This window comes from Phaethon lepturus, unplaced genomic scaffold, assembly GCF_000687285.1.
Source record: "Phaethon lepturus isolate BGI_N335 unplaced genomic scaffold, ASM68728v1 scaffold43511, whole genome shotgun sequence".
Lineage (NCBI taxonomy): Eukaryota > Metazoa > Chordata > Aves > Phaethontiformes > Phaethontidae > Phaethon > Phaethon lepturus.
This window is the reverse complement of record NW_010519324.1, coordinates 1,029-18,072: the sequence shown is the minus strand read 5'-3', so window position 1 is coordinate 18,072 and position 17,044 is coordinate 1,029. Positions and strand designations below refer to the sequence as shown.

The following is a 17,044-nucleotide window of genomic DNA, read 5'->3' as shown; positions in this document are numbered from 1 at the left end:
GAAAGAGATGGGAGGGGTTCGCAGCAATGATGGATGGGGTGAAAAACTATGATTTCAAAATAGATGTATTTCTCCCTGTTTCCTTTGATGGGATCTCTTAGCTGGATGCTCTGACTTCATGTGGTTGAGTGTGAATGGGAATCTTATTTTGTCCTACTTGCTAAATATTGTCATGACCAGAACAATCCTATGAAGCATTTCTTTCTCTTCATCTTACTTTACTCTGGGTGATCAAATCTTCTGCTTTGAGGTATAACTTGCCAGCAGCAGAAGGGCGAAGGCACAGAAAAACATGCATGTTCTGTCTCTGGTGTTGCATATTATACTTCCTCAGCTGAAAGCAGGTATGGATTGTGCAGTGGTAGCTCACCAGTCTGAGCCATAGGGATGGGAGAACTGGGATGGATACTGCAGTGATCCGAGGTTTTTGTTTTGTTTTTTTTTTTTTTTTTTTTCTTTTAACTGATAATCCTGGTTTCCTGTCTTTCAGAGGGGAGTAGGGATCAAGAGCACACCAGTGACTATTGTTCTGCCGGACACCAAAGGAAAGTCTTTTCTCTTCAACATCATTGACACTCCAGGTGATTGTGTAATCCTGAAAATCCTGGTTTGGGATGCACTTAGCTGAAGGCAGCTTGATGTGTGGAGCAGATACATGACCATGTGAACCAAGGTTTCTCTTGTTAATAAACCCCTTTGGTCCGCTGGGTAGTGCTGTTGACAGAGTAGAGCAGTGAAAACATGTACCATGATGGTTAATGAGAGCCTTCAAAGAGCTTTTGTGTTTGATTGTGGTGGGATTGTGTAGTATTGGATCTCAGAAAAACAAGGAATCTATACCCTGAAACCTCACTGATTCTTCTGGAAATGTCACTTAGGTGCAGTGAAACCCTGGGAAATTTTCTTTCACAGATGGAAACCCATGTTTTGTTTTGTGGTTTTTGTAGATGATTCCAGCCTCGTTCTGAGCCTTTAGCTAAGTTCCTTCTCTGAAATCACTTCCAGCAATGATGACTGTGCAGCTGGCTTTTAGTTAGCCTTGTGTTTCTGATTAGCCAGTCTAATTGAGGGCTAATGGGGTAGAAAATGTGTTTGACTGAAGTATACCAGAAGCACATGTAGCATTGGATTTTCCAGGTATCACCATGCACAGTGGGGACTGTGGATTTCTCAAATGCTCTTGCCCCACAGTGAGACTCAGCAGTTCCCTTGAGCCTCTGACAAGCTCCTGTGGGGGGAACATAATCATGGATCAACTTGTTGTAAGAAACCAAGGCCAAACTTTAAGAAAGAGGTCTTGGGACACATCTGTTGAGTTACAGCTCAAGATGAGGGAGGTTAGAGCGCAGGAGGAGACTGGAGGGAGAAGCATCTGTTGTTCTTTGGTGAGAAGTAATCTTCCTCCTTTTCCTGAAGTACTTGCACAGAGCTGTGAGAAAAACAGTAACGAATGTGAGGAAAAGTGCCTGTTAAATGAGTTGTTGTGTTTATTCTCAAAAAATAGCATTAAAGCTGAAACGACTCCCTATACGGAGCCCTGGCAGCCGCTCCTGGGTCCCTGTCTGAGGAGGGAGCCGTCTGTGGTCTGCCTCTCTGGATACCAGTGACCAGAGCAAGCTATAGAGCAGAGGGATGGCTTTCCACCCTCTGCGCTGCTGGTGTCTGGACTGACTCTGGTTCTCACTACTGTTTTGTGTTTTTGAAGGTCATGTCAATTTTTCTGATGAGGTGACAGCTGGTCTTCGTATTTCGGACGGCATTGTACTTTTCATTGATGCGGCTGAGGGGGTGAGTGCCAGGTTCTCCTGGGGGTTAACTTCAAAATCTCTTCCTCTGGAATCTTTGATCCTGCCTCAGCATGAAGGCCTGGGATGCGTTCAGCTTTCTGTGGTGAAGGGTTTTTGGAGGACAATTTGGGAAGTGAGAGTGTTTTCCAGCCCAAAGAGGGAGTCAAGCCTCTGACTTCTGTGTCCAGGGCTGACGTGATGCATGTGACCTGTAGGCTGGTTATCTAACTTGTTTGCATCTCCATCCCCATGACACCTAAAATTGAGCAGGTTATTTATATCAGAGATGTCTGAGGGGTAGGATTCCAGGAATTCGGTTGGGTTAGCACCTACTTCTAAATTTCACAAGATTAGCTGATCATTGGCGGCTGAGCTTAAGCTTTTTTACAGACTTGCCGCCCTGCGTGTAAGGGTCACCGCTTTGACTCTCACGCCCTAGATAGCATTCTGTGGAGGGTTTTCGCTAGAGGTGTTTGTGCTCATTGTTCCCTGCAGGTGATGCTGAACACGGAGAGGCTGATCAAGCACGCGGTGCAGGAAAGGCTCGCAGTGACCGTGTGCATCAACAAGATTGACCGACTGATCCTGGAGCTGAAATTGCCCCCTACAGATGCTTACTACAAACTCCGACACATTGTAGATGAAGTTAATGGTCTGATCAGGTATGGGTGTTTGGGATGATGCATCGTTAGTACTTCTTGTCCCTGTTCTATTGCAGGTGCTTTTTTTTTCCTGTGAGCCCTGTGTATGCCTAAGAACTCATGAGTTTGTCTCTTCATATGTTGAATCATAGAAAATGGGGCAGGAAGAACCATTAGAAATTCATCTCAGCTAATATATTGAATTACACTGGAAGGGCCAATCCTGTCTGAATTCTGACAAGCTTCATGGGATCAGCTCTTTTTCCCCCATTAAAAAGTAGGAAAGTGGACATATGACTGGAGCAGGGAACTTCAGTGCTCCCAAATACACTGAGATTGTCCCAAATTGTAGGCTGAGATGTCTCAAAGCTCCTAAACTTTTGTTACAAAACTAATAGGAACTTGCTGTCCCAACCCCTAAACAGAGACTATAACATTGTTACAGTCAAATCTCCTTGCAAGACCCTGCTCAGAGAAGGGAGCGACACCTTCTCTAGCTTTCACAGTAGCAATGCATCGTTTCTGTGGGTTTTTCTGCATCCAGGTGATTTTCTCAACAGCATTCTTCCCTTCAGTTTGTGTGCATCCACACCATAGTCTGAATAACCCCAAACTGAGTTTGCACATGAACTCACTTGCTTGTCTCTCTGTTCAGTTGCTACTGGCATCAAGCAGCTCGGAGCAGGATAATTTATCCCTACGTTATTTGCCTTGTATTATCTTTTCTCTTGCTTGGTTGGCCAAGTTTGCTGTCTTTTTTTAGGGGAGGAAAAACTCTACCTGACAAAAAAATACAAAGCACTTGTGCTGATAAATTTTTAGTTCTAGGCTTGAAATATTTCTTTGCACACTTAACCTTTGCAGTTTGTAGTCATAAAATGATTCTGACCCTGAAGTTCCGATGGCAAGCCTGCTGCAGCCAGTTGTAAGATGCTATTTGGCAACGTAGAATCCTTGTCTATCACATACTGCTGTTTGGTGTGGGAAGTGGATTTAAGTGTCTTCCTTGGTTTATAACATTGATTGTATTTTTTTTTTCTTGTCTCTAAAAACTGTCTCCTCTCAGCATGTATTCCACCGACGAGAACCTCGTTCTGTCTCCCCTTCTGGGGAACGTGTGTTTCTCCAGTTCACAGTACAGCATCTGCTTCACGCTGGGATCTTTTGCAAAGATTTATGCAGACACATATGGTGAGGATTATCCAGAAACCTTGTACACTTTAACATCTCATTTCCTAACCTATTTTGTTGAGGCTTTCTAAACCCTTCAGCTTTGGCTTTCACTGCACATATATGGCCAGTATATGTGCTCTAGAATTTCTTGGAGTTGAGAGTTACTGCAGATCTGAGCCCTGGGTGGTAAAAAGCAAAAATACAGTTCTAACTTGTTTTTAGCTAGATAGTTTCTCCTAATAAATATTTCTTGAATCAGAAGCCAGTATTTTATGTGTACCCTTAAGCAGAAAAAACAAGTCCCGCTATGGCAATTGAAGGCAAGTGTGTGTGTTCTGCTTTGCCTCCTTATCAGAACAGCTCAGAAGCGAAGCAGTTAAGTTCTGCCTGCCTTTTCACAGAAGTCTCCAGAGTCTGAGACTCAGCTGTAGCCAGGCACAAGCTTGGCCCACAAGGTTTTGCACTCTTGCCCTCTTTCTTTTTTAAGAAACTGCCTTTTTCTGGCTCTGATTTAATTTTCTGTTCCCCAGGTGCCCACTCAAGGCAATCTGCCACTTGTAAAAGTGGGCCTTTTGCTTGCATTAGCCAGCTGTACGGCCAAGATTTTTGAAGTCTCACGCTGGGGAATTTGGGGTGATCTGTAGGAGCTGTGAGCAGGGGAAGAAGGATGTTGTAAAGCAGCTGGCCTAGCTCTTGCAAAGAAGTTAGCCTGAGGGAGGATGAAGCTGTAGAGGTCAGGGAGTGATGTGTCAGGACTATGGTGTGTCCTCGTGAGTTTGGAGAAATAACTGTGCTCCTTGGGTGTCGCAGCATTAACTCAATGCCTGCTAGGATGATACCCCTTCTTTGGGGGGCTGACAAAGATGCAGGCACAGTTGGTAGGAGATGCCATCCATGTGGAGCAGACAGGAGCTGAACAGGTACTTGAAGTCAGTAATATTTGATTATGGCCACCAGGGATTTTATGTGCAGCCACCACAACTAACATGAGTTATAGTAGTTTAACTGTCAAAACCACAGCCACCATGAAATTTCTTATGCTTGCACATCTGCCCACAGCAAAAACTTGTTTGGAAACTGCTGTAAATTATCACCGCTGTCTTATTATTTGTAAATCTACCATGACAGCCAAGCACTACACTATTCCTTCAGCATTTGGGTATTTGTCTATGCGCTTAGTGCATCAGCTGAAAAAGAGAAGAGAACCTGGAGATGTTCAGCATGGCTGAAAATGCTTGCAATAAGCCTGTGGGGCAGATGGGGTGTAAGCCATCCCAGCACCTTGGCACTGCAGTGTCAGGTTGCAGCATTAGCGTTTGGAAAATGAAGCAGATGTAACTGGGTTCCTGCAGCGTGGCGTCTGGCAGGCCAGCTCTTCTCAGCTCTAACCTTGTGTGTAATTGAAAGAGTTGAAATGTTCCTGAGAAGCAAGTCTGCGAACCCAGAGTGTACCCGGGCTGCTGCTGTCATCCTCGGTGGACTGTTTTCTGCCCACCTCTCTGCCTGGTCTCCCCAGGTCAGGGCTTAATCATTTATTCAGACTTGGAACCAAGCATTCACTCACCAGCATCAGTCCATTAAATTGAATCCTCAGGGTTGTTTTAAAAGCCAAAACCCAAAGATTTCCAAGATGAGAGTGACATCTGAGAGACTTTTGCCATTTGCTTCTTCCCTTTAGGAGACATCAATTATCAGGAGTTTGCAAAGCGGCTTTGGGGTGACATCTACTTCAACCCGAAGACGTAAGAAGCCTGTTTAAACATCTTGTAGTTTATTGCTGGGTTTTTCCCTCCTTTCCCTGTGAAACATGGACTAGATGGCCACCCAAGCTCCCTTCCAGCCTGAGTTGTCCTGTGATGGAGTAGTATCTGGGAAGGGTTGAGTCAGGCCTTCTGCTTGGTATGAATCCATGTGGTCCACCTGAAGCCCGTAAGCAGGAGCAGAAACCTCCTCTGACCTTTAGAGTAAGCGTGACTCCTGTGTCCCTGACAGCTTCCCAGGAGGATTGGGAGGGAGAAGAAGATAACCTGGGAAGAGCAGAGGCAGTGTTTGCAGTAGGGGTGCTTGCAGGCTGCAAAGTGCTTGCTCCTCATGTCTCCTTTGGTCTCCCAACAGCCGCAAGTTCACTAAAAAGGCCCCAACTAGCAGTTCCCAGCGCAGCTTTGTGGAGTTCATTCTGGAACCCCTGTACAAGATCTTGGCTCAGGTATGTGGTGGTTCATTCTCCTTCCCATAGTTCCAGATAGGAGCAGCCAAGGGCTGAACACTACGTGGTGGTGTGTCTGGTGCCTGTGGGACTTGCCTGTCCCGTTCTGCAGAGTGATCTTCACTGATCGGGTCGGGGGGTGCAGAGCAACAGTGAGCAACTCCTTAACAGTTGCTTCTTGCAAATACAGCCTTGTATTTGCACAGTTAATAGAACTGCCTTTGCTCTTTCTAGTGTGCTTTAATATCAGCCAAGTGATAATTTGAACCAGCCAGCCAGTTCTCATGTGAGCTCTAAACCAGAGCAGGTCAAGAGCCCTGGCAGTGGCGGCTAGTATGTGAAGCTGCACCTGGGAGTTACCTGCTTGAACCCCCTGCAGCAAAGCTGAGAGTGGTGCTTGTCATCTTGCAGGTGGTGGGGGACGTGGACACGACCCTGCCCAGGACTCTGGATGAACTTGGCATCCACCTGACCAAAGAGGAATTGAAATTGAACATTCGGCCCCTCCTGCGGCTTGTCTGCAAGAAGTTCTTTGGGGAATTCACAGGTAAATGCTGTTTGTCTTCCCCTTCACAATCTTCCCAATAGCCTAGTCTCGCATCACCAGAGGTAAGGGCTGTATTAGAGCCATCCAGTGCTCACTTGCACAGATCCCTTCTCAGCTTTCCAAATACAAAATATTAAGGCATTTGCCCAAAGGAGACAGCTTGAGACACTGCTCACATCTTCCCATTGTTGTGGGTGCACTACAGTCAGAATGGGTTTTCCTTGTATTTATTGGAGTCCATTTCTTTCCTCTACACTGCTTAATCATGTTCTCATGAAGTATTACTTCTCCAGGCTTCGTGGACATGTGTGTGCAGCATATCCCCTCCCCGAAGGTGGGAGCCAAGACGAAAATTGAGCATACCTACACTGGTGGCGTCGACTCCGATCTAGGGGAGGCCATGAGTGAATGCGACCCTGATGTAAGGAAACTCTTCTGCTTTGCTCTGAGTGTCCAAAAGCGTGGTAAATATGCCCTCCTTTCACTGCCTTGACAGGGCAGCTGCCTCCTAGACAGCCATCTGCACAGATTTGACTTCCAGCATTTTGAAACCTCTCATCCGATACCGAAACAAATCTCTTCACTCTGAGAAACTTTAGCTGCCTGCCAGGGCAGCCCTTGAGAGAGGGAATTGTTTGACAGTGTTCAGAAAAGAACAGGACTAGGTCAGGACTTCAGAGCACATGGGAACTGTGGAGTGATTTTGTGTCCTTTTGCTGCCTTTTGTCCCTTTTCCTTGAAGTTTGATTCTCTTTCCAAACTCTGATAAATATACTGATAAAAATAACCCTACATTAGTTAGTCAGCACCTTTTGTATCAAAGCCTTGCAAAAACCTTCCTCCTCAAACAGCTTGTACTGAGCTGTCATTCAGAGTTGTCTAGAGCCACCAACGCCAGCCAGCAGCTAGGGAGGAATTTGCCCGTGACTTTTCCTCTAATGTCTGGAGAGAAAAGGAGTCGCTTATTTTAATGAATTGTGATTACCCACATGAAACCATGCAGTGGTGATTGTCACCAGATCACCATTGTGGAGTGACCTTTTGGGACAGAGAGGTTGGGTGCTCTGCCCTGAGCTGGTTTGCAGGCCAGCAGATGACATTCCTTCTCATGGCCTTGTCCCAGCCACTATTTACTATTCCACGAGAGGAGGGAGGAGAGCTCCAGAAAAGTCCACCAAAGTCATTCCAGGGGTCTCCATACAGGGCGAGGAGATGTAAGGCTTCCTGTGGAAGGAAATGAAGGACTTTGCAAGTTAGAAGTATTTCTAAATTCCATCCCATTAATCCCTTTGTATCCATGAGTCCTACCAGGTCTGTGTCTGTTTGCTGACTGTATTTTGAAAGAGGTTTATTTTTCTCTCTGTCTCTCCCTCTCCTGCAAAGGGTCCGCTGATGTGTCACACAACAAAAATGTACAGCACAGACGACGGCGTTCAGTTCCACGCCTTTGGCAGAGTGCTCAGCGGTACTATCCATGCTGGGCAGCCTGTGAAGGTCCTTGGAGAAAACTATACCCTGGAAGATGAGGAGGATTCCCAGATCTGCACTGTCGGACGCCTCTGGATCTCGGTTGCGAGGTACGGAAAGCTCTGGCAGTATGTTCATTTGGGAGAGGACTTACATGGAGTTGTTGCTGCTAGGGTCAGGGAGGACAGCGCCGCAAGGGGCCTGAGGCTGGCAGCAGCGTGCGCTGCAGTGATGCTCCCCTGCCTTTTAGGTATCACATTGAGGTAAACCGGGTTCCTGCTGGCAACTGGGTGCTGATAGAAGGAGTGGACCAGCCCATAGTGAAGACTGCAACTGTCACGGAGCCTCGGGGCAATGAGGAGGTACTGTGCGTAGCTGGTATCGCTCAGCCTTACAGGGAGTCAAGGTGATGGAGCGCATCCCAAAAGCTCCAGTGGTGAGGTTAAAGAAACATTGTCTGCCCAGGTGCCAGTTTTAAAGAGAAGAGCTTTAAACGTGGCGTCTTAACTCCAGTGGCCAGCAGAGATTCAGCTCTTTGTCCTTATCTGATTTCAGGCTCAGATCTTCCGTCCTTTGAAGTTCAACACTACATCTGTCATCAAAATAGCTGTAGAGCCAGTCAACCCTTCGGAGCTCCCCAAAATGTTGGATGGTCTCCGCAAAGTCAACAAGAGTTACCCCTCGCTTACTACTAAGGTATTTGTGGTGTATGTATGGCTGTTTACAGCTCATGCTGTGAGCTACCTTGTAGCCTGATCTTAAAAGTAAGTATTTAGGGCTGTGATCATGTACCTGTACTCAGTGCTAGTGAGGCCGCACCTTGAATGCTGTGTTCAGTGTTGGGCCCCTCACTACAAGAAGGACGTTGAGGTGCTGGAGAGTGTCCAGAGAAGGGCAACGGAGCTGGGGAGGGGTCTGGAGCACAAGTCTGATGAGGAGCGGCTGAGGGAACTGGGGGTGTTCAGTCTGGAGAAGAGGAGGCTGAGGGGAGCCCTCATCGCTCTCTGCAACTGCCTGAAAGGGGGTTGTGGTGAGGTGGGGGTTGGTCTCTTCTCCCAAGTAACCAGCGATAGGACAGGAGGAGATGGCCTCAAGTTGCACCAGGGGAGGTTTAGATTGGAGATTAGGAAAAATGTCTTTACGGAGAGAATGACCAAGCATTGGAACAGGCTGCCCTGGGAGGTGGTGGAGTCACCATCACTGGAAGTGTTCAAAAAATATATAGATGTGGCATTTCAGGACATGGTTTAGTGGGCATGGGGGTGTTGGGTTGATGGTTGGACTTGATGATCTTAAAGGTCTTTTCTAACCTTAATGATTCTATGATTTTTTTACTGTGAGTTGTTTTCTTTGCTGTTTTTATTTTTCCCCACACTGTTGCAGTTGTTCTCGTAAGTCATGTGGAAATAGCAGAAAACTGTAAATCCAGCAGAAAAACACACACCTTGCTGCGTTGGGAAAGCAGCTTTCTGCAGAGCACATCAGCTCTTTCTGCTAGAAAAGGCCGTGGGAGCTTTCCTTGGGGTGCTCTGATCCTAACCAATTTATTTAAAGCTGATATTTCCTCAGGCTTGTGTTAGGAGCCTGGAAGGCAAGGGCTTCTGAGCAGTAACGCTGTCAGTTGAACCCTTCTCTTAAATTTCAGGTGGAAGAGTCTGGGGAGCATGTGATCCTCGGGACGGGGGAGCTTTACCTGGATTGTGTGATGCATGATTTACGGAAGATGTATTCAGAGATTGATATCAAGGTGAGGAAATTATTTTCCCAGCTGGGGAGTGGGTTTTGTCCCCCTATCTCAGAAGAATGGAAAAAGAAACCTAGCTGAATGTACAATGTGGATTTTGTCATGTCCTTTTAAAAGGAGAAAAGAGGCTGCTAGGATGTAAAAGTAACTCTTACAGCCTGACTGTGTCACACTATTGTGATTGAGAGCCTGAAAATTGGCTTGGAGAGGGGTGTGTGACCATGTTCCAGCCTTTTCCTTCTTCAGCCATTGCGTGGCTAGCATTAAATAAATAAATTGAGCAGAATTTTTCATACCTGGAATTAGGTTTAAATGTTCCTTGTCTTGTTTGAATGAAGGAATTAGTAAAGCTGTCTGTGCAGGACTCAGCAGTTCATTCGCAATGCTTATTAAAACACTGGCAGATGAACCATTTTTTTCTTGTAGGTGTTGAAAGGTTGCAAATAGTCTCTTTAAATGCAAAAAAGTACTCAAAAACCTTACAAAGCTGTTGTCCTTATTCCAGGTTGCTGATCCAGTTGTTACATTCTGTGAGACAGTGGTGGAAACATCCTCCCTAAAGTGCTTTGCTGAGACACCCAACAAGAAGTAAGAGCCAGTGGGTGAGCTGGGCATTGGAGACAGGCAGATGGAGGGGTTCACTGGAGACTAGACTTCATCCCCTCCAAGGATTCTGCTCTCGGTGGCTGTTGTCCAGATGAGTGGTGTGTGCCTGAGTTGGCAGCCTGCTGTTGCAGCAGCTCTGCTGAGCTCCTCAGTAACACACTTGAGTCCCAGGGATGTTTCTGTGCTTTGTAGGAACTGTCAGAATGGAGGGAATACAGACAGATCCACATCTTCCATTCTTTTAGCTAAATTTCACACCTTCTCAGCAGTTTCATGGTGTTTCCAATACTAGGAGATGTATTTGGATCCTAGAGCAGGTGCAAAGAGACCAGTGGTGCTTTCAGTGACTCCCCAAATGTTTCATATGCAAAAGCTTTGTCTTCTCTTATCCATTCTTAATCTTGAAATGGATTTTTTCCCTACTGGTGGTGCACTGGAGCCTTATAGCCTGGTCTCATCTTCCTCGTGCAGCAATGCATTATGAGATGCACATGTTTGAAAGAGGGACGCCTGCTAGGGAACATAGGCTGAACAACCAGGATGAAATGTAGGAGCACAGGACATTTTAATGCCTGAATTTTCAGGGAAATCATGATCCATCATATGCTGAAAATGGCTTTCCCCTGTTCCCTTGTGGCTTCTGGTTCTTCTTGCCCTCCTTATTCTGGTATACTTTCTCCATGGCTGGCAGCCTCATTTTTGGGAACAGAAAAGTTCCAGTCTTAGGTCAGTCTTTGAACTGTTTGGCATGTGGAGTGACTGGCTCTGGGGGCAGGTTACATGCGTTGGTGAGGTTCTCCAAGGCAGCATCCTGTGTGTCGGACACAGTGAGTGCTGGCTGTGATAGAGGCGTGTTGCCTGGCCCATGGGCTTCCTTCTGCAGCCTGGAGGAGCACTGGATGCCTGGCAGGAGGGATGGAGCCACGCTGTCCCATAGCAATCTGCCTCTGGAGATGAGCAGACTTCGGAGAGCAGTTGTTAAGTGCCTGGGCCGTCTTTACAAGCAAGACGGTAACAGCGAAGGACATGGATGGCTTCATCTCCCTGGCTGTGTTCAAGGCAGTGCACAGCCCCTCAGGTCTTGCCAATTACTCCCATTTCCATCATTCTGCGGACTAATTGCAACTGTCTCTCTTTGCAGGAACAAGATCACAATGATTGCTGAGCCTCTGGAGAAGGGACTCGCAGAGGACATTGAAAATGAAGTGGTCCAGATAACATGGAACAGGTATGACCGATCTGGGGAGAACAGGAATCCATCTAGAATCAAATAATTATGAAAAAAAGGTAATGTTGGGGTCTGTAAGGTGCACAGTATCAGCCAGCAGCCTCTAGCTAGCCACCAGCTAGTTGTGAGCATCCCTGCCCCAGCAAAAGAGTTGCTTCAGGGAAAATGCTGAGACCCTTTTATGCCTGAACGGAACAGGGTTGTAAATATGTTGTGAGTGCAGGTCAGATACTTGTTTCCTAAAGTTTCTTCCCTTCTTCTATCAGAAAGAAGCTGGGTGAGTTCTTCCAGACGAAATATGACTGGGATTTGCTGGCTGCCCGTTCCATCTGGGCCTTTGGGCCAGATGCCACTGGCCCAAACATCCTAGTAGACGATACGCTGCCCTCAGAGGTGAGAATTGTGGGCAGGGGTGTTATGTTTCAGTGAGACGTTTGTCCTGTGGTGCCAAGAGGTGACTGCTCCTTCCAGAACCTGCAGCAAAGGTCCTAATGCTGTTGGAGGGCTCGTTGGTTTGCCAGATCTCAGATCTGCTGTACTTTCTCCACCATAGTTCTACACTGGCTAGCAAATAGCCTGTTATTTTTCAGGCATTGCTGTTTGTGCCAACGTCCTCAAAATTGGCAACTAATTGGCCTGCCTCTCAGGATTACCAAAATAGAGACTCTTCTAATTTATAGCTCTAGATGCCAAACTCTGAAGATGATGCTGTGAGAGGGAGGGATGGACATTTGGGGTGTCGGGGACACTGCTTCTCTTCTAGGAACTGGCTTTTAAACACTGGGGTCTGTTACTGCCTCATGATGGATTTGGTCTCTGAAGCTGTCTGTCTGTCTGTCTGTAGGTGGACAAGTCACTGCTGGGCTCTGTGAAGGACAGCATTGTGCAGGGATTTCAGTGGGGGACCAGGGAAGGGCCTCTCTGTGATGAATGTAAGTAGGACCTGCAGAGAAGTGGAGATAATAAGATCGATTAAGTTCTTCCATCTCTAAGCACTCAAGTGATTTTGCCGGTGCAGTCCCTTAGTGGCCAGTTCCATTCGCACGCCGCAGCTGGGGACAGCTCTGGGGACAGATGACAAGGGAGGTGACAGAACCTCCCCCTTTTTCCTGGCTGCAGATGCCACCCAGGCACTGGCACTTGCCGCCTGCCTACAAACTAGGGCCTGTTAGCTGGCAAGCTGGCTCCCCCAGACTGTGGCTCTGCTCCTCATACAGTTCAGATGCAGACCACTGAGCACCCTGGAAGATAAGCTGCTGAACTGCCTGTCGTGGATATGCAGGGTTAGGACATGGTCATGCCTTTCCTGCTGGAATTAAATTGAGGAGAACTTCTTCTGGTGGCTCTAGGTCTTTGTCTGGATGTTTGCCCAGGGTCTCAGGGGATGCAGGGTATGGCAGAGGACATCCCCCTTGAGTCACTTGCTGTCGTTTCTGCCCTTCCTCAGTGATCCGCAATGTGAAGTTTAAGATCCTGGATGCAGTGATTGCTCAGGAGCCCTTGCACCGAGGTGGAGGACAGATCATCCCAACAGCCCGGAGAGTGGTGTATTCCGCTTTCCTGATGGTGAGGACTACGCTGTGCTTGACAAAGACTGAACCTCGCGCTGTGCCAGCTCCTGTGGGCTCCAAGGAGTGCAGGTTGCATGTGTGCTGCACTATCTGCCCCAAGGATGTCAGTTTAAACGGACTCATTCATCCGTTAATGTTTCCAGCACCCTTGTGGGCTGGCAGACGGGATTTACAAGTGATCACGTTCCAGTCTGGCTGGAAACTTGTGTGCATCTGCTCTGTCTCCCCTTTTTGCTACTGTTTGGCTTGCTGGGAAGGGTGGGCGTGGGGGAGAGGGAAGCTTATGACTCATGGCCAGAAGGAGAAAAGCTCCTTTGAGTGTTTGTTTGATGTTGGTTTGGGCAGCCATGGGGCAGCAGGACCCCTTTCATCCCCAGTCAGGCGCTGTGTTTGACCAGAGCATGCCAGTCCCTGACACTTGCTTGAACAAAATTGTGTTGGTGCTTCTGGAAGCTCAGAGGCTTGTGTCCCTTTCTCCCCACAGGCCACCCCTCGCCTGATGGAGCCATACTACTTTGTGGAGGTGCAGGCTCCCGCCGACTGCGTGTCTGCAGTGTACACGGTCCTGGCCAGGCGGAGGTGAGCTGCTCTGACGAGCTGCCCTCACCTTAGTATTGCAAAGCAGCAACTGCTTACTTGGGATCTGTGTCGCTAGAGACATTCACAGCCCTAACACCACTTGTAAAGTGAGGGGAGAGGCTGAAATCCGTATGAAGTGGCAGCTGAAAGCTTCCTTGACTGATCCCAGCCCCTGTGTGGGGAGGGGATGTCCAGGATCACACGCAGCCTTTAGTTTGTGCCTAGTTCTTTCCTGAGTGTCAGAGAGAGGAATATATCAAGGGACATACAGGAAGACTAATCTTTTGATGTGTTGGCAGAGGCCATGTGACACAAGATGCTCCGATCCCGGGCTCCCCGCTCTACACCATCAAAGCCTTCATCCCAGCCATTGATTCATTTGGGTTTGAGACAGACCTGAGGACCCACACGCAGGGACAAGCCTTCTCGCTCTCTGTCTTCCACCACTGGCAGGTGAGTCCACGCCCTGGTGAGAAGTGGGAAGAGGGGCATGGTAGGATCAGGCACTGGGTGGGCACTCTCAATGGAGCTCTGTGCTCACACAGGGCAGGACAACTTCTCTGGAGAGTGTCTCGAGTTGGAGAGGCTTTGTACGCTAGCCGTTAAGTGTCTGCCAGAAGCCAGTGACTTTGTTCCAAGTCACGTCACCCTTTGCCCTAGCGAGGGAGCACTGAATGCTGCCGCTTGCTGAGCGTAAGGATCCCTTAGTGCCTGGGGAGAGGACATGCTCATCTGGGAGAAGGGAAGCTGTTTGGGTGCATCGGTGCTCTCCAGCTTGGGAAGCAGGGGGCTTGGCGAGCAGAGGGCCCAGACTCCTTGGTCTGCTGTGAGACACGGCTTGCCTTTACCTCTTTGAGAAGGCTTTTTAAACCTATGGAAAATGGGGTTTGGGACAAAATACTGTCCCCTGGCCACTTCCCTGACTGGTGCAAATTGAATTTTGTGGGTGCTACCACTGTGATCCTGTGAGATGCACAGCTACTTGTGGTACAGCCACGTGGGAGCAGCAGCAGCGCTCTGAGCCCCAAGAGCTGGCTGAAAGGTCAAGGTGTAAAAGCCCAAGGCTTGGCTCTGAAAAGAATGAACGTGCCTGATTTCAAGAGAGGATTGCGCTGACTGGGACCCACGTGCGTTGTTCTGGTTAGCGGGTTTTTAGAGGTCTTAGAGTACGCTGGCAAGTGGGGAAGGTGGGACGTGTTCTTGGCTTGGGTTAGAAACACTGTGTTAGTGACTTCTCGCAGGAGTGATCACAAGTAGTGACAGTTTTTCTGTGCCAGCAGAACAGGTGGGACTGTCACACCAAGGCTGGGGGTGTCCACAGGGCCCAGGGGTGTTTCCCATTGCAGTTCAGGCTCTCCCGGAGATTGAACAGCCCCCAGCATCGCTCTCATATCCTGGCCCTGTGTTTCAGATTGTGCCTGGTGACCCCTTGGACAAGAGCATCGTTATCCGACCCCTGGAGCCCCAGCCAGCCCCACATCTGGCCAGAGAGTTCATGATCAAGACCAGGCGTAGGAAGGTATGTCTGAGAGTAGTCCCTATAGCGTTGCTCTGTCCATCTGTACCAGCAGCTGAGCTGTTGCAGTGTTGTCCCTTGGGCATGCTGTGTCCCCTCTGTGTTCCCAGAGCGGACCAATGCCCTTTGTGCCTTGGGACTTCCCTCACTTTTGATCCCTCATGCTGCCTATTGGCACCTGTGATGGTTCCATGAGCGACTCATCTGGCAGTGACTCCAGCCAAAAGCGGGGTCCTGCAGCATCCGCTGAGCCCCGCTACCTCCCCAGCACCCATCTGACCCCTTGGTGGCCTGAGTTAGTCCATCTGTCCTGCAGAAAAAGCAGCAACTGGTGTCTGTGCTGGTTTAGTGAGCTGGACTGAGGGGTTGGAGGGGCACCTGGGGCTGCAGAGGGAATCAAGCTCCCCTTTGGAAGGGCAGTGAGCTGGTACATAACGCTCAGCAGCAGCAACCACATATTTGCAGCTTCTGAGAGACTGTTATATGTCTTCAAGCTGCTGAGCAATGCCTGATCCCTTGCAAATTCTCCTGGTTCCTCTGGAGCCTGGAAATTTATCTTACTACAGGTCATCAGGGCTTTTCTGTGGGATCTTTGCCACGATGGCTGACGAGTGCTGCCAAAGGAATAACCTCTGGTTTTGGGGTCACCCTGCAGGGCTTGAGTGAGGACGTGAGCATCAGCAAGTTCTTCGACGACCCCATGTTGCTGGAGCTGGCCAAGCAAGACGTCGTTCTCAACTACCCCATGTGAACGTGCTAGTGCGGCGTGAGGGCTGACCTGAGTCCTGGCCGGTGTCTGTCTGTCGTTCCTCATCCCAGCTTGCCCAGTCCTGGTCCTGGATGTGCAGGGCATGCAGGGAACCGCTCCTCAGGTCGCTCTGTCATGGCTGGAGAAGTCTCCCTGGGCATTCGTGGACTGGGTGCTCAGGGCCTTCCCTGTACAAGGAGCAGCCCTGAGCCCTGATGCTTTTTCTGTTGTTAGTCTTCAGCCATTACGGCCTCCAGTGAGGAGATTTTCCCTTTGGATAGGCTTTCTCCAGGCACACGGGTATCCCTGGCTGCAGCAAAGCGGCATGAATAGAATGTCGGGGTTACTAAGGACTGAGCGTGAATGTCTGTCAAGCATTTGAGCTTTCTGCTAACCTTCTCCTGGTGCCGGAGTGGGGAGGTCTGCCTCGAGCAAAGCACCTCGCTGGGCAGCTGGGGGGTGAGAACGCTTCTACCAACCTCCCCAGGAGAAGAGGCACATGTGGCTTATTACCTTTTTTGTACACCTTTTTTTGACCCTCGTAAACGTTTAATACAAACTTCCACGCAGGGCTCAGTCTGATTGCGCCGAGAGAAGGCAGCGCTGTGAGAGGCTCTGCCTTCGCCGGTGCTTACAGCATGTGCTGCCCCGCTTCCCCCTGCCCTCAGTGCTGTCCCCGTGCTAGGGGCTGCGTGTCCCCCAGCCATCCTGCTCCTGCCTGCAGCAGCTAACTGACCAGCCAGGCCCGCACCCTCCTGTGCTGCCCTGAGGTGTTCTTCCTTTCTCGCTCGGGCTTCTGCTGTGTTTCTGGGGGAATCTCATCAGCTGCTCATGCTCTGAAAGCTTTTTAGTGCTCCCTCTCCTCTCCCCTGCTCCTCGCTCTGCATCTGGACTTCGCCCCGGGTCCATTCCTGAGCATGTGCTGTGAAAGCAGGGCTCGTTTACATCTTGTGGGGGCATTTGCACCCTCGCTCTCCCTTGGCCCGGCTCTGCTGGTATGCCTGCCCCCTGCCATTGAGCCTTGCCTGGGCTTGCCCTGATGCTGCTGTGCTGTATTTGGCCACGGCAGCCTGGTCCAGCCCGATTCACCTCTGGGAACCTGCCCCAGAGCATCCCTGTGCTCAGAGGGGCTCAAGATGGCTTGTGGGGGCACGCAGCACCCCAGGAGCAGAAGGTAAAGCCAAGGATGCCCCCCACAAACTTCGCAGCTGCTGGTGGAAACGGGGAAATA

At 49.2% G+C, this 17,044-nt stretch overlaps 1 protein-coding gene across 1 annotated transcript in view; it reads left to right on the top strand.

Annotated features, from left to right (window-relative positions):
- EFTUD2 (elongation factor Tu GTP binding domain containing 2) overlaps positions 1 to 15,816 on the top strand; it is a 16,858-nt gene extending 1,042 nt beyond the window's left edge. Inside the window, exons 4-24 of the mRNA XM_010297002.1 lie at positions 491 to 581; positions 1,706 to 1,788; positions 2,283 to 2,449; positions 3,495 to 3,619; positions 5,280 to 5,343; positions 5,717 to 5,807; positions 6,219 to 6,354; positions 6,648 to 6,775; positions 7,738 to 7,931; positions 8,072 to 8,183; positions 8,377 to 8,517; positions 9,467 to 9,568; positions 10,071 to 10,153; positions 11,313 to 11,399; positions 11,666 to 11,792; positions 12,244 to 12,331; positions 12,847 to 12,965; positions 13,455 to 13,549; positions 13,849 to 14,002; positions 14,961 to 15,068; positions 15,721 to 15,816. Of these exons, the coding sequence (XP_010295304.1) occupies positions 491 to 581; positions 1,706 to 1,788; positions 2,283 to 2,449; positions 3,495 to 3,619; positions 5,280 to 5,343; positions 5,717 to 5,807; positions 6,219 to 6,354; positions 6,648 to 6,775; positions 7,738 to 7,931; positions 8,072 to 8,183; positions 8,377 to 8,517; positions 9,467 to 9,568; positions 10,071 to 10,153; positions 11,313 to 11,399; positions 11,666 to 11,792; positions 12,244 to 12,331; positions 12,847 to 12,965; positions 13,455 to 13,549; positions 13,849 to 14,002; positions 14,961 to 15,068; positions 15,721 to 15,816 (2,391 nt within the window). The remainder of the gene's footprint in view (positions 1 to 490; positions 582 to 1,705; positions 1,789 to 2,282; positions 2,450 to 3,494; positions 3,620 to 5,279; positions 5,344 to 5,716; positions 5,808 to 6,218; positions 6,355 to 6,647; positions 6,776 to 7,737; positions 7,932 to 8,071; positions 8,184 to 8,376; positions 8,518 to 9,466; positions 9,569 to 10,070; positions 10,154 to 11,312; positions 11,400 to 11,665; positions 11,793 to 12,243; positions 12,332 to 12,846; positions 12,966 to 13,454; positions 13,550 to 13,848; positions 14,003 to 14,960; positions 15,069 to 15,720) is intronic.
- Positions 15,817 to 17,044: the final 1,228 nt, after the last annotated feature.